Genomic DNA, 16036 nt, shown 5'->3' with positions numbered 1-16036 from the left:
TTTACTTTAAAATAAAGGGCTGTGTACAAAAATTGAAAATCTTTTTGAAAATACTGTACAGATTTGGAAACATGGAAATCAGAGTTACAGGAAAATATTTTGTTACTGAATCCAGCTTTAAACAGTACACGAAACATGCTTCAGGTTAGTCAGAGGAGGTCCTCTGAATTGCACTGTGCACACTCCCCTGAAATGAAACTGTATGTTATTGGTTAACCAGGATATTTAGCATAATCACTCTGCTAGACTCTGTGGAGGGGGGTGATTATCACTGAGAACAGATGGGCAGGTCCACAGCACTGCCAGATCCTGCACATGCTCCATTTATTGTTGGTTCTTGCTTTTTTCTTTCTGTATTTAAAAATTTTTTTTAAAACATTGTATGTTCTAAAGAACTAGCTGCACAAAAGGTCAGTGGCTGATAACCTTTCAGCTTAGATTTCAAACGTAGGAGAAAGATTCTAAATGCTATCACTGTGTGTCTATGAAGGATGGGGCAGATTTCATTTTCCCCTCTAGCCTCCCTCAATGCAGGCAAGGATTTATTTGTACGCTAAGCTCTCTGCTCTGCATCTGTAGCTCCTTGTGGATTATATTGTCTGTGATCAGAAATGATTTTCTCGGATATGAACACCGTTTCTGGCTCCCCTAAAGTGCATCCTCCTAATGGGACCCGGTTTTACACTTTTCAAGTAAGTGTACTTTAAATGGCTTCACTACTTAAGAAGTTAATATGTAGTCAAAGTTAAAATAAAGGGAAAATGAGAAAAAGAAAACTGCAAAGTGTGGAAGTATTAAAGAGAATGTAAGAAATGGGTATGTCCATTTAATCTATGCTTTAAATATGAAAATAAGATGGCATTAAGATTCTCTGTGAATTCAAGCAAAGTAGTAGTGAATACTTAATTTTCACGGGGGTTTTAAAATTTTCTACAGTATCATCCTTGAGGGTTTATGGGATGTGTCTACTGATACTGTTATTTATAGCTATAATATGGTGGACATTATAGATTTACTTCCCTTATGTATCACAGAGAGAGTAAGATTAAATGACATTTTATGGAACTTTGCAAACTGTGTCCTCTGGGCTTAGAAAAATGTTTTGTATTTCATATACATAGCTTAACATAATTCTTATTTTTTAAATTTTTATGTGTGCAATATATGAGCAATCCATAATACAGAAGGCTTAAGTATCACATTTAATATGCTTTTCATATTGAGACAAAGTAAAACCTCATTAAGATGGAAGATTTTCTGTGTTATCAAAAAGTCAAAATGATTTATAATATACATATAATAGTGAGTTACAAAGGTGTTGCCTACTAAATGTATTTCCACTGCCTGAGAATAAATCAGTCTTCCATCTAGAAAATGGTTAAGTCTAAACTTAATCAGATTCTACCTCATTTTTATCCTCAAATTGCATCTTTCAGTACTAAGGTTTACTTTGTAATTCAGTCATGTCATCTTTACATGAAAAGGGAAATTGAACCTCTTCTCCCTGTATATGTTACACTATGGGAACATAAACATCCTGGCATTTAATTATTTTGCCACATAGTTATAATGTTATGAAAAAAACTATAACTACCTAGTGAATTAATGTAGTAGAGGCAGTCTGAATTCTTTTAAAAGGTGGCTCTGAATGAATGCACATCTTGTTTGCTACAGTCTCTTGCCTTTGCAAACTCTACGCAGTGGGTATAATTACTCTCTCTCTCCCGCTTTATACTTCTATTTTTAATCCTGTCGCCTTGTCTGCTTTACACTGATGTCTACTGATAGTGCACGTCTGTGCTGTTAGAGAATGTATTCGCTGCCCAGTGGTGATCTCTTATTGTGGCAGTGACTCAAAATGCAAGTGCCCTGGGGCTCTTATACAGAATTATTACTTTTTTTCTTCTCCATACACTGATATAAACACTCTTTACAATATCCTGTAACTGGCTCTTTGGGGCAGCTTTTGACATTAGGTGTTCTACTTCAGTCTCTTAAAGTTTAAGGGTCAGTAAATTCCATATGCTCAGTCATCACACAGGCTTTCCACAGTTCCTTCAGTGAAGATCTTGCTGACAGCCTTCTGGGCAGGCGATTTTCTTTGAAAATACACTGGAATGATTTTTAACCACGCTTCTATTTTGTTGATGTTATAACAATTTGTGTAAAAACTCTAGGATTTCAGATGGAATAGAAATGTTGCCAGATATGAACTCCATCTTACATTTTTAATTTACAAAATGATATTTGATTTTGTAAATTATGATACCAGTAAATGTGTTGAAATTTTAGTTCGTATTGTTAGTTTTTGGTGGAAGAGAAGAAAGAAAAATGATTTTAAAGCATGGTGGTAAAGATGTGTAAAAGTTGACTCTGCTTTTATTTCAAAGGAACAGAATTAAACGTGAATATTTTTCATATTTATATATTTTCATATATTTTAAGACAATATATTTTCTTTGGTTGAAATACTGTTATAAGAAATGAGATGCTATAAAAGTAATAGTTCATTCTCAAAAAAATGTATCTTTTGAAAGTGATTAGTTAAATTTTCAAATTGATTCTCATTATGGAATGGCATAAATGCATTTCTGAAATGGTACTGCATCAAGGAGTTGGATTTTAATGCTTACTTTCTTAAAATTACAAGAGTTAACATATGCAAAAAAATTGAAGATAGCTTAGCATGAATAATATTGAGTTTTAGTTTCATCTTCTCGTCAAATATTCAAACCATCTTGCCATTTTTGCTAAAATTATACATTATCAAATTTTAAAAGAAATATTTAGAATGCATTTGATCTGAATAGTTCAAAGGTAAAAAGGCAACAAGTAACAAGCTCAGGGAGTTTTTAATTGCCAGATTTTCTTTTTCATTGCATTTTAATGTAGTCAAATACCTTCATACTTCTACACACATGTGCATGCTATTTTTGTCTAGTCCATCTAACATTTAATTTAAATGTTTCCTCATGTGTGAGGTCTCTATTACTATGAATATAATTTTATCAGCATTTTTCTATTCAGAAGAGCCTGAACCATGGATGATGCCGACACTCAATTTGCTGTGTATGTTTAGTAAATTATTTATCATCAAAATTAAGTTCTGCATTGTAGTTGACTAGAATGCCCTTTGATTGACAAAAATTAAGATTAAATGCTACTGTACAATATTAATTATAACATTTGTATACATTAGAACTGTCAATTTATGGGGCTCAAATAAATACAAATGGGAAGCAAACTTTGAAGCAAAATTAAATGGATATACACATAACATATAATATAATACCTATGAATGAGGTAACTTCTTAATTTTATTTCTCAAAAAATTATGTCCAACAGGATTTTACATTTAGCTCTGTTTTTGCAAATAAAACCATTTACATGCTTTACTGAATCTCTAGATTGGTTAATCACCTAATGTGTTAATTTTCTGAGAGGTATTGATGACTAATGCTCCTCCTCATTTCCTGTAGATTTACTATCTTAACCTAGTGGTTTTCAAACTGCACAGCACTGAGGTTTCATAGGAGTGTGTCAGTATCTGCTAGAGATGGTAGGGACGAGGAATACACTTTTCTGAGGCCCTTAATGTTTCCTTATTTTAGATTTACTCATTCTATGCAATCTTTCATGAACAACAATAACAAATAGTGTGCTATATCAAAAATGATATCTGACAAAAGGCAAAAACATACAGCGAGGTTAAAATAGTATTCATTAAATGGTGTTGGGAAAATTGGACAGATACGTGCAAAAAAATGAAACTAGACCACCTTCTTATACCATACACAAGAGTAAACTCAAGTGGATTAAAGACTTAAATGTAAGTCGTGAAACCATAATAATCCTACCTAGGAGAAAACAAAGTAAATTCTTGGACATTTCTTGTTGCAATATTTTTTCTGATATATTGCCTCGGGCAAAGACAACAAAAGAAGAATAAATAAACGGGACTACATCAAGCTACAAAGTGTTTACGTAGCAAAGGAAACCATCCACAAATGAAGAGACAACCAACCCCTGAAAAGGAGGCCATATTCGTCAAGGATACATCTAATAAGGGGTTAATACCCCAAATTTACAAAAACAAAGTTTGCAGACCACTTCTTCAAATCAAAGGAATTTATTTCTGACAGGAGCACACTTTCATTTATTGAACCCACAAAGGAATTATTTCTGTTTAAAATACATTTCTTCGCCATTCACTCCCAGCATTAACATTAGCTGCCAACACTGTGTGTAGAAGTGGCTGACTCTGTTGCCCCAGGGACCCGCCGAAAATTAGAGAAAGACACTTTATCACAAAATATGAAAACATACTCATCTGCCATTTTCCTGCTTAAATTACTTCAGGTAACCCCTGTCCTTAAAGACTAAACTTCATTTCCCCAACTTGGCATAAAAAGCCCTTTGTGGTCTGGATGGAACACACGCAACACTCGGCTTCATGAACTCTGCTTCCCCAGAAAGCTGTCCGTGTGCTTTCGCTGGTTTGCCTCCTCACAGCCTGCCCACTGGAGACTTGTTTTTACTTCAAGACTCGTCTTAAATGCCACTTCCCTCGGGAAGACTTCACTCATTCCCCTCATTTCTGCATGTCTTATTAAGTGCCTTTTCTTTGATCATTTACGTGTTTCTGCCTCTATTAAAACACTTATGCTTTGTTTTAATCCCTGAGAACATTGTATCAATCTGTGTCTCTAGCACATAGATGCTGCTGATATCTCTATTAAATCAGCTGGGGCATACATTTAAAAGTTAAGTGATTATATATGAATATTTAACACAATAGGCAACAATTTTTTAACTATATGGGCAGCTTATGAGGCATAACTATATATATTATTAAAGAAAATATCTAAACATATATAAAGGTAAATTTAATACTCAGCCTTTATCTACCATGGTTGGATTATTCAAAATAGGTAAGTTCCCTGAGTAATTAATGACATGTTTTAATTTTATCATTTTAAAATGTACATTTCTAGATTGAGAAGTACAGATTGGTAGTTATAAAATAGTCATGGGGATGTAAAGTACAGCATAGGAAAAATAGTCAATAATATTGTAATAACTATGCATGGTGCCAGGTGGGTACTGGAAATATCAGGGGGAACACTTTGTAAAGTATATGATTGTCTACCCACTGTGCTGTACACTTGAAACTAATATAAAATAATATAGAATGTGAACGATAATTGAAAAATTATTAAAAAATAAATAATTTTAAAAATATATTTCTACGATAGACAACATTTTTTAGACCTTTTTCTTTATATCTCTGTACTGTTTTTGATTACTTGGTATTTTCACATTTTATCAAGAGAAATTTAAAATTTGATTAGTATATACTTTCCAATTTAGCAGATAGGGATAGCACTTGAAATATATAGAAGATTAATAGGCAAGCTGGAAATCTCAATTGCATGATGAATTTCATTCAAAACCATTACTGGTGATTAGTACAGACACCGTATCTTTGTGAGCAAAGGGATTGAGGTAATTCTGCCTATTCAGCAAAAAACTAAACTTTATATTCGGTCATTTTGGTACTACTAGAAATCCACCATTATTTTTCTATCATTTGGAGCACATTATAACTTCTTATTGTTGATACTTTTTAAATGCATTGGATGTATCTAGAACAATGGTTGGAATTAAGGCACAGATGCCAAGAATGACGGATCCCTTGGCAGCTCCAGGGTTACACAGTAGAAGAGGCGGAGGTCCCCAGCTAAATGAGAGAATTGAGGTTTTCCTCTGTTACCCAATTGTATGCAGCCATGATTATGAGTGGCGGAGATAACACAAGAGGTGTTTGAAGCAGATGGGGCCACCATGTTCAATGATACTTACTGGTGTGTGGGAAAGGCTGAGTATAGTATAACTGGAGCAAAAGTTAGAGATAGTAAATGCCTGAAAGTAAAATTCCAGAATATAAAGATAAATTTAAATGTCATCCTCAAGGTCTTGGACTTGAGGTTTAAGGAATTTCAGTGAGGACTCACAGGCTTGTATTTTCTCTTTAGTTAGAATATGGATTGTGCCTTGGCTGGGTTGATAGGACTGGGGCAGGGAGAACAAGTCAGTAGCTTTCCACAATGTCCAAATGAATTGTCAAGATTTCCCTGCTTTACAAATGAAAAACATAAAATAAAATAAAACTGATGCTCACAAAAGGTACCCAAGTAGTTGTTAATAATGCAGAGAGTAAGTAATGTAGTTCCTGTCTGAATCTAGGGTTATAGAATCCAAAACTCGGTGCTCTTTCTTCCATGTTCTGCTGGTTCAAGTGTTGATGATTAAGTAGGGCTGCAAAAGTCTTCCAGGCTACCTAATATCTAATCTAAATTGTCTATTAATTCAGAAATTTACAGAAGTTTGGTTCTGCCACTTCGAAGCATTGTACTATACAGACTCATTAGGTTTTTAAACTTTAGACTTTCATTTAGTTACATCTCTTCATTCTGTTTTTATTGACCCAATATTCTCCTAGTTGGACTTACAGTTTTTGGTTCACAGGCTGGTGCTCAATCAATCCACTGAGCACACCAGCCAGGATGGAATTACGGTTTTATAGTAACCAAATTGTTAATAAACATATATCCTGCTAATGTACTGGAAGAAAAAAAAGGTAAATTGAAGGGGAAAGCCTTTCCTAAATGTCCACCTTTGTTAATTTAATAATACTCTTTACATCAGTGAGGCCAACCCTGGAAACCAATGAATGGCCCCTGCGGCTCCATGTGGGACATGGTAACTCTTCCATCTGCAGCGGTTTCTGCTTAGTAGAAATCTGCTAGGCAGGCTATACGTTCTGTGGGGACACGTGCCATGTCCTTCTTACTATTAAGTCAGCAGCATCAAGCAGAGTGCATGGCACATAACCATGAGTAAATACATATTGATTTGAATTACAAACTAAAAATATGAATGTCTTGTTCTGTATCATATAGGCCTTAGTGATATCCTGATTTAGAATGACCTTCCCTAAGACTATACTTTCAGGGATCATTTCTATAGTTCGTTGTTAGAATGACTTTCCCATAGGAATACATAAATGGTTGTAATATTCCCAGGCTGGAGTCCGCAAATGTATTTCACGTCTTTCACCTATACCTAGTTAGAATAGCTCTATATTACAGGTAATTCCTCAAGGGCAGGAAAATTGGATATAGAAGAGTGATTGAGGAGATCCTTAAGATAAAGCATCTGATGCACTGAGCACAGCACCTGGTGGTTAGTAAGAGTTCAATAAGCAGCTGCTGCACCGGCAGAAGCAGCCAGAGTCGGAGTCTGTAGACCACAATAGAGGCAGCAAGAATGTGAGCTAGAACAGTTACCGAGCAGAGAAAAGTCATGAAAAGATACATGCAAAAGAATTTAACTTACTAAAAAAGGACATAAGGAGAAAAAGGTAAGAACCTCTAACGTTTCTCGTGAGGGAGACAGCGATATGGAGCAGGAACAGCTTTGGAAAACAATTATTGAGTTCAGTTTTGGACAGATTGAGTAGACAGTTGGAAACACAGGTTTGTCTCTCAGGAGAGAGGTCTGTGAGCACTAAATGCAAACGTGGGAGGCCTCTGCTTACGGGGTAGGGAACACTATAGAAATAGATAACATGACCTTGGCAAAGAATGAGGAGAATGGGGCAGGTGGAGGGGGACATGAAATCCTTGGACACATTGAATTATCATTTTGAGCACCTGTGCTTGGTTGATTTTGCAAACATGTTTCAGAGGCTTTTTCCCTATCACCTCTCCTTGAATATTTACCCAGAACCTAATTCAGGTTAGATGCTTCTGCCTCGTATGTGTGGATATGCCTTATTTCGTAAATCTGTTTCAAAAGCTCACGTTCCCTTTCCACCCACTCCATGAATATCATCCCTGAACTTTAATATGTTAAATCCTCCTGTCTTTGCACTTCAATAACGCACTTTACTGTATATTATACTACATTTTGCTTCTCACTTGTATCTCTTTAACCCTAGTTTGTGAACTGCTGGAAAGCATAAAATTTATTTTACTTAATTATCAATACTTACATCTGTTTATTGACACCTAGTCTAATGCTTGTCAAATAGAAGTTGCCTGTGCTTGTAGGTTGAATGAATGAATTCATGTTCACATTGAAGACTGCCTAAAATTAATTCTTTTCTATTAATTTGCAAAATCATTCAACACACTTTTTGAGCATCCCCATAATGTCAGACTTTAACAACGGTGAGCAAACCACTTGGTTTCTGCACAAAAATCTTAGAGTCAACTCAAGGAAAATTATTTAAAAGTCACACCGGCACATAATTAGGTTTGACTTTAAAGATACATATAGATATTATTATTATAATGTTGTGACTTTAATTAAATAATTTTATTTTCAAATCCACTTTTGATTCCAGTTCACAGTTAACTTTTCCAGTGTTACCCTATTGGTCACGGAAAGATTGCATAATGGTTAAGAGCATCTGTTCGGAATTAAACACATGGTTCAAGGTGACAACGGGGCTGTGAGCGATTGTGATTGTTCCTGTACTTTTACTTCCCTTGACTGCTGGAAGGGAGTGCGAGTAGGTCATGAAGTCATCATAAACACTAGAAGGATTATTTATGGAATCATATCTAAAGTATTTTCTTCCAGTAAAAATGGCACTCAATCAAAATTAGCTAATGTTGTTTTAATGATAAATGTACTTTCTAAAACATAACATAATTTATTCCACAAGTAATTTATTAAGCTTAATATTAATTTAAAGAAAATGCTCAGAGCATATTCACCATTTTAAGTACTTCATTTTAAATACTTCATACATAAGGGAACTTATTAAAATATATTTAATTATCTTTTCAAGGTCTTAATTTTATATAAAATACTTTTTGTGCTTATAGAATATAAACTTTCAGAGCATTGATGTTATAGAAGTATACTTGGATTTCTTTTATAAATACTTATTTTGTACCATAGATTTTTATTCACTCGTTTACTGGTGGGCACTTAGGCTGCTTCCCACACTTGGCTATTATAAATTGTGCTGCTATGAACATTGGGGTGCATAGGCTCTTTTGAATTGGTGTTTCAGGGTTCTTAGGGTATAATCCCAGAAGTGATGTTGCTAGGTCAAAAGGCAGATCCATTTTTAATTTTTTGAGGTAACTCCATACTGTTTTCCACAGTGGCTGCACCAGCCTGCGTTCCCACCAACAGTGCACTAGGGTTCCCCTTTCTCCACATCCTCGACAACACTTGTAGTGTGTAGATTTATTGATGATAGCAATTCTGACAGGTGAGAGATCATTGTGGTTTTAATTTGCCTTTCTCTGATGATTATTGACATTGGGTATCCTTTCATATGTCAATTGGCCATATGTCATCTGTATGTCCTCTTTGGAGAAGTGTATATTCAGGTCTTTTGCCCATTTATTAAAAAGATTTTTAAAAATTTATTTCTAGAGAGGGAAGGGAGGAAGAAAGAGGGGGAGAGAAACATCAATGTATGGTTGCCTTCCGCCCACCCCCCACTAGGGACCTGACCTGCATCCCAGGCATGTGCCCTGACTGGGAATCGAACCACAGCTCTTTGGTTTGCAGGCCTGCACTCAATCTACTGAGCTACACCAGCCAAGGCTACCATTTTTAAAACTGTTGTTTATGTTTTGGTGGTGAGTTTTGTAAGTTCTTTGTTAATTTTATATATTAATCCCTTATCAGATGTGTCAGTGAATACGTTCTCCCATTCTGTGGCCTTTATTTTGTTGATGATTTCCTTTGCTGTGCAAAAACTTTTTAGTTTGATGTAGTCCCATTTGTTTATTTTTTTTCTTTTTTTCCCCTTGCCTGGGGAGATATACCCAATAAATTTGCTACAAGCAATGCCAGAGATTTTGCTGCCTATATTTTCTTCCATGATTTTTATGGTTTGGGGTCTAACATTTAAGTCTTTGATCTGTTTTGAATTTATTCTTGTGTGTGGTGTAAGAATGTGGTCTAGTTTCATTTCTCTGCATACATCTGTCCAATTTTCCCAACACCATTTATTGAAAAACTGTCTTTAGCCCACTGTTGTGCTTGCTTCCTCTGTTGATATTAATGGACTATAAAGACGTGGGTTTGTTTCTGGGCTCTCTCTTCTGTTCCATTGATCTATATGTTCTTATGTTAGTACCAGAATGTTTTGATTACTATGGCCTTATAACATAATTTGATATTAGGTAGCATGATTCCTCCAACTTTGTTCGTTCTCAGGATTGCTGTTGCTATGGGGGGCTTTTGTGGTTCCACATAAATTCTTGAAATATTTGTTTTATTTCTGTGAAATACGTCAGTGGAATCTTGATGGGAATTGCATTGAATCTATAAATTGCTTTGAGCAGTATGGACATTTTAATGATGTTAATTATTCCTACCCATGAACATGGTATGTGCTTCCTCTTATTTGTATCTTCTTCAATTTCTTTCTTCACTGTCTTACAATTTTCCAAGTACAGGTCTTTTATATCCTTGGTTAGGTTTATTATTAGGTATTTTATTTTTTTGTAGCAATTGTGAATGGGATTTTTTTCTTAATTTCCCTTTCTAGTTCTTGTATCTTAAATATTCACAATTTTAATTATATTGGGGGAAAACACAGAAGTCATAGAAAATAATATTATTTGTTTTCTACAAATCAATGCAAAAGTGACAGTTCTGAACCACAATGTTATGTTACACTGTTCTATAGCGTACTGTTTCTTTTATCCTGCATTTTTGTTTTTCTTATTTAACACATCATTAATCTAATTTTTGTAAGAAGATCCATCTTTGAAGTTATAATATGCCTCTGGGAAGCCACAGAAGTATCAAAATTAATATGACAAAGAAGCCAAAAAAAAGGAAGTCTTCTTTGAAATCCCAAGAAATATAAGCTATCATAAATAAAATACAAATTCATTGTATTTGAAGAGTATGCTTTATTATTATTTAAGTGTTTTTGTTTTAATACCATTTTGTTTAGATATTAAAATATGTGCATGAAGAATCAAATGTTTTAACAATAATATAATGCAATTCATATATTTGCATATACATTTCTTTCCTTCAGGAAATACTTATTAATAACTTATTTTACATGTGGCCTATATTTTTAAGGAGCAATTATTACAATACATAACAGGTCCAAATATATGTAATAAAGCATTATGTAAAATACAGTGATATTGTGCTAAAAGAGTCAGGTAATTTCAAATGTGTCTTCAAGAAAGAACATTACATGAAAAAATAGTAAGGATATTCAAAATAACTCTATCACACAAACATAGGTGAAAAAAATTATTTTTCAACCCATATATACCAGCCATGTTTTATGAATGACCAAGGGGGCATTTTCTATGAGACCATCCTAGACAGAGCTCCATTCTGTCTTCCACTATACTTTTAGAATTTTCTTAGATTAAAAAAAATGTATTAGAATGATGTGTGAAACTTCGAAAGAAAAGTGAAAGGTTCAAGTTTATTGACTCATACAGCCAACCATGTGCCAGGTTCTGAGCTATGCCCTGGATGTATAGTGAGCAAATGAAAATTGAAGCTAGCAGAATGATAGATAAAGTAAATCGGACACTATATGGTATGCCAAATGGTGATAAATGCGAAGGGGAGATATAAACCATGGAAAGTGGGGGAGTATGAATATGCAGCTTGAACCATGTGAGCAGGGAGGTGTCCTGAAGAAGAGAACATTTGAATGAAGACCTGAAGGAATCAGAACAGCTCTTTACATCTCTCTATTAGAATGAACCGAAGGATGGTCTCTTCAGATAGGCTAACTCTTCCTACATGCCACTACTCAAATTTAAATTCAAGGGAGAAAAAATCTGCTTGGTTGGCCCAACCTGGATCTCCCTCCATCATAAATGTGCCGTCATCTGCTCGCCTTCTGACTGTCATGCCCCACCTCTGTCCCAAACCTTTCCTACTTTGCTATAATGAGATTTATTGTAAACAGACTATGGTCTTAAACAGGTAGTAGACTTCCTTTAAGATATCAGAAAGTGTTCACTATATCTCTATATTCCTCACTGCTGCTAGAACTTCCTTCATACCCCATCATTTCTTCAATTCCTTTTTGCCCCCAAATCTCACTAATTCTTTTTCTTCTTTTTAAAGATGTTATTTATTTATTTTTAGAGAGAGGAGGAGGGAGGGAGAAAGAGAGGGTAAGGAACACCGATGTGTGGTTGCCTCTCGTACACACCCCACCAGGGACTGGGCCTGCAACCCAGGCATGTGCCCCGACTGGGAATTGAACCAACAACCTTTTGCTTCAGAGTCTGGCACTCAATCTACTGAGCCACACGGGACAGGGCAAATCTCAGTAATTCTTTAGAGTTCAGTGTAGTATATGTCCTTAATGAATGCGTTACAGTCCCTAGTTAGGTTCATCTACCCTCTTGCTAAGATCTCATAAAAAGATTTCCTTACCTAAATTATAATAATTGCCACAAGTCTAATTTAAGTATGCATATTTGTTTCCCTATTATACTATATGTTCCTTAAGGACACAGTATATATTTACTAGGAGAACAAACTGAGTGCCCAATAAATGTCTACATGTATACAGGATGCCTACAATTTTCCCAAAGGTCACAATATGCATCTTTATGTTGAGAATATGTAGATTAAAATTAACATTATAACTATAAAATATTAATTATCTGACAGAAGATAGTTTATTAACCTCATTATCTTGTCATGTTTGTATATGTGTGTGTGTATGATTGTTGATGTTTTTTTGTTTACTTATAATTAAGGTCATAAATTATTGTTGTAAGGATTTTAAATTAAATATTCATAAATTTTAAATAAATATATTTGTTCAAATTTAATGTCCACTAAATTATATCAGGATCTATACACTTAACGGGAACTCGATATAAAACTTAGATGTTCTGTTTCAATCTGTTTGAACCTCTACAATACCCAGCTATAAAAATCAGTTTCAATTTTCTTATCAAATATTTTTTCTGAAATTATCACTGCTAAATACTAAATCTTCTTTATTTTTATTTTTGCTGTTTATCATTTTTTAAAATTTCTTACTACTATTCTATTACAGTTGTCCCAATTTCCCCCACTTTGCCCTCCTCTGCCCAGCCCACTCCCTGCTCCCACAGTCCATCCCCACACCGTTGTCCATGTCCATGGGTCACTCACACATGTTCTTTGTCTAGTCCCTTCCCCTTCGTTCCACTATTATTTCCTTCCCTCTTCACCTCTTACCACTCTGTCTATTCCATGATTTTATGACTCTGGTTCTGTTTTGTTTGTTAGTTTATTTTGTTCATTAGATTCCTCTTATGAGTGAGATCATATGGTATTTGTCTTTCATTACCTGGCTTATTTCAGTTAGCATACTAGTCTCCAGTTCCACCTATACTATTGCAAAATGGAGAGTTCCTTCTTTCTGTTGCACAGTATTCCATTGTGTAAATGTACTACAGTTTTTTGATCCACTCATTTACTGATGGACACTTAGGCTGTTTCCAGCACTTGGCTATTATACATAGAACTGCTATGAACATAGGGTCGCATAGGTTCTTTTGAATTGGTGATTCGGGATTATTCAGGTACATTCTCAGAAGTGGGATCACTGGGTCAAAATGCAGTTCCATTTTTAAGTTTTTGAGGTATCTCCATACTGCTTTCCACAGTGGTTGCCCTAGTCTGCATTCCCACCAACAGTGCAAAAGGGTTCCTCTTTCTCTGCAACCTCACCAGCACTCGTTGTTTGTTGATTTATTGATGACAGCCATTCTGATGGGTGTGAGATAATATCTCATTGTGGTTTTAATTTGCATTTCTCTGATGATTAGTGACATTCAACATCATTTCATATGCCTATTGGCCATCTGTATGTTCTCTTTGCAGAAGTGTTTATTCAGGTCTCTTGCCCATTTTTTTTTTAATTGGGTTGCTTATTTTTTGGTGTCAAGTTTTGTAAGTTCTTTATGCTGTTGTATGCTCATAACCCCTTTGTCAATATTAATTTACCACAGAAACATGGGTTTATTTCAGGGCTGTCTGTTCTGTTTTGTTGATCTATGTGTCTGTTCTCATGCCAGCTCCAGACTGTTTTGATTACAGTGCCCTTGTAGTATAGTTTGATATCAGGTAGTATGATTCTTTACACTTTGTTCTTTTTTTCTCAAGATCACTGTTGCTATTTGGACTCTTTTTTGCTTCCATATAAATTTTTGAAATATTTGCTCTAGATCTGTGAAATATGTCATTGGTATTTTGATAGGAATTGCATTGATCTATAGATTGCTTTGGGTAGTGTGGACATTTTAATAATGTCAATTTTTCCTACCCATGAACGTGGTATATACTTCCATTTATTTGTATTTTCCTCAATTTCTTTCTTCAATGTTCTATAGTTTTCTAAGTATAGGTCTTTTACATCCTTCATTAAATTTATTCCTAGGTACTTTATTTTTCTTGTTGCTACAGTAAGTGGGATTTTTCCCCTAGTTTCTCACATTTTTATACAACAATGAGCTGTCAGAAAGAGAAACTAGGGAATAAATCTTCCTTAATCTATAATGACACAGTATAGCAGCTCGAAGCCACCCAGATCTTAATGTTTGTCATTCTCTTTATCTTCACTTTTTTCATCTGTGAAATGGGATAAATGGAATTACCAACTTCAAAGAAGAGCCATTAAGGCCAATTGAGGTTCTTACCATGGGTCTCAATATGAAGAAATACAAAACTTACAACATTCTCTTCATTAATGTTATTGTTAAAACATCAAATATTTGAATGAAATAATTTGTTACCCAAGACTATATTTACTGCTTACTGTTAATGCAAATTGTCTTTGGAAATTGAAATTGCATTTTCAGAATTTATCTCTCCTTTCTTGTGGATTGGAATACAACCTTCTTGGAATTTTTATAGAGATTCTCAAGGTTCAGAATACATAACTATCCAAAATGCAGGTTTGCCACCACCCCCAGAGATGGTTCAGAAAATCTGGTAATGGCCAACAATTCTTCATTTAAACCAAATTCCCGGTAATGTCTATGGAAAAATGTCACAAATTTGGAAACAGCAGGCAAGAGATGGAGAAAGTTTAGCCCTATGAAAGGTACTTCCTGTTTAAAAGATAACTTAATGAACAGATGTTAAATATCCAAAATTCCTTCCTCTAGTTTTATATAATTATTTTATTTTAGAAAGACATGCTTTGATTTGTTGTGATGAAGGCATTTTGTTATTTCTTTCATTGGCCAATTATTAAATCCAATTGTGAACGAATTGTTAGGATTCCAAACTACAGCTAAAATAAGCCAATTAAATTGAGGACAAGACCCCAGTAATGATGACCTTTAACTAATCCCTTCTGTAGGACATATGATTGTCATGAAATTTTCAAATTCAGACTTAATATATTGCCATGTCAAGAATAGCATTCATCTGGTGTTAATTAATGATTTACCTGTCACCTGGAAACTGTGTAAAATGAAACAAAACCTTTAAATTATCCAATAGTAAATAACGAGTTTTAAAATTCTGATTTCAAATTAGATCTTGATTAAAATAATTCATGTTCCTTAGAAGAGGGGTGTTATGTAGTTGCTATTCCTGTACTAGACAGTTTTTAAATATCAAGAATAATGTGTCCATGTGTGATTGGTCATCGTCTCTAAGCCTTCCACTGAATCTCAGCATTAAGACCTACAAATTGTGACTTTGCTTCATAACATATATGCCCGTATGCCAAGATATATTGGCAAATTCAAAATTACAGGTTCAAAAGGAAATTGTAATGTTAAAACATTCATGAGAGGGCCCTACTATGTGATTGGTTATAAATACACTAATTACTTATCTCAAGATTTTTTTGAATTTATCTTCAATGGGAAGAAAATTAGAAATCTTATTCTAATATAGCAAAACTAAGATTTGATATTAAATATATTTTACCTAGAAAAAATTAAAGTACAAGTATTATTAGTGTTGATTAATATCTCCATCCCCTGTCTTTGTG

General features: G+C 34.5%; 1 protein-coding gene across 18 annotated transcripts in view; it reads left to right on the top strand.

Moving 5' to 3' along the window:
- The window catches only part of PPFIA2 (PTPRF interacting protein alpha 2), a 446500-nt gene that overhangs the window by 146637 nt on the left and 283827 nt on the right, over window positions 1-16036 (top strand). For 2 of the 18 annotated variants that reach the window (XM_053921071.2, XM_053921068.2), the window contains exon 1: window positions 492-692. The exons of 15 other annotated variants lie outside the window; for them this stretch is intronic. In XM_053921071.2, coding sequence (XP_053777046.1) covers window positions 612-692 — 81 coding nt within the window. In that variant the 5' untranslated portion in view covers window positions 492-611. Of the gene's footprint in view, window positions 1-273; window positions 693-16036 lie in introns of those variants that run through there. One more of the 18 variants, XM_053921070.2, reaches the window with a different exon arrangement.

Source organism: Desmodus rotundus, chromosome 3 (assembly GCF_022682495.2).
Source record: "Desmodus rotundus isolate HL8 chromosome 3, HLdesRot8A.1, whole genome shotgun sequence".
Classification (NCBI taxonomy): domain Eukaryota; kingdom Metazoa; phylum Chordata; class Mammalia; order Chiroptera; family Phyllostomidae; genus Desmodus; species Desmodus rotundus.
Note: the sequence above shows the minus strand (reverse complement) of the source record. Positions and strands in the feature narration are given on the sequence as shown.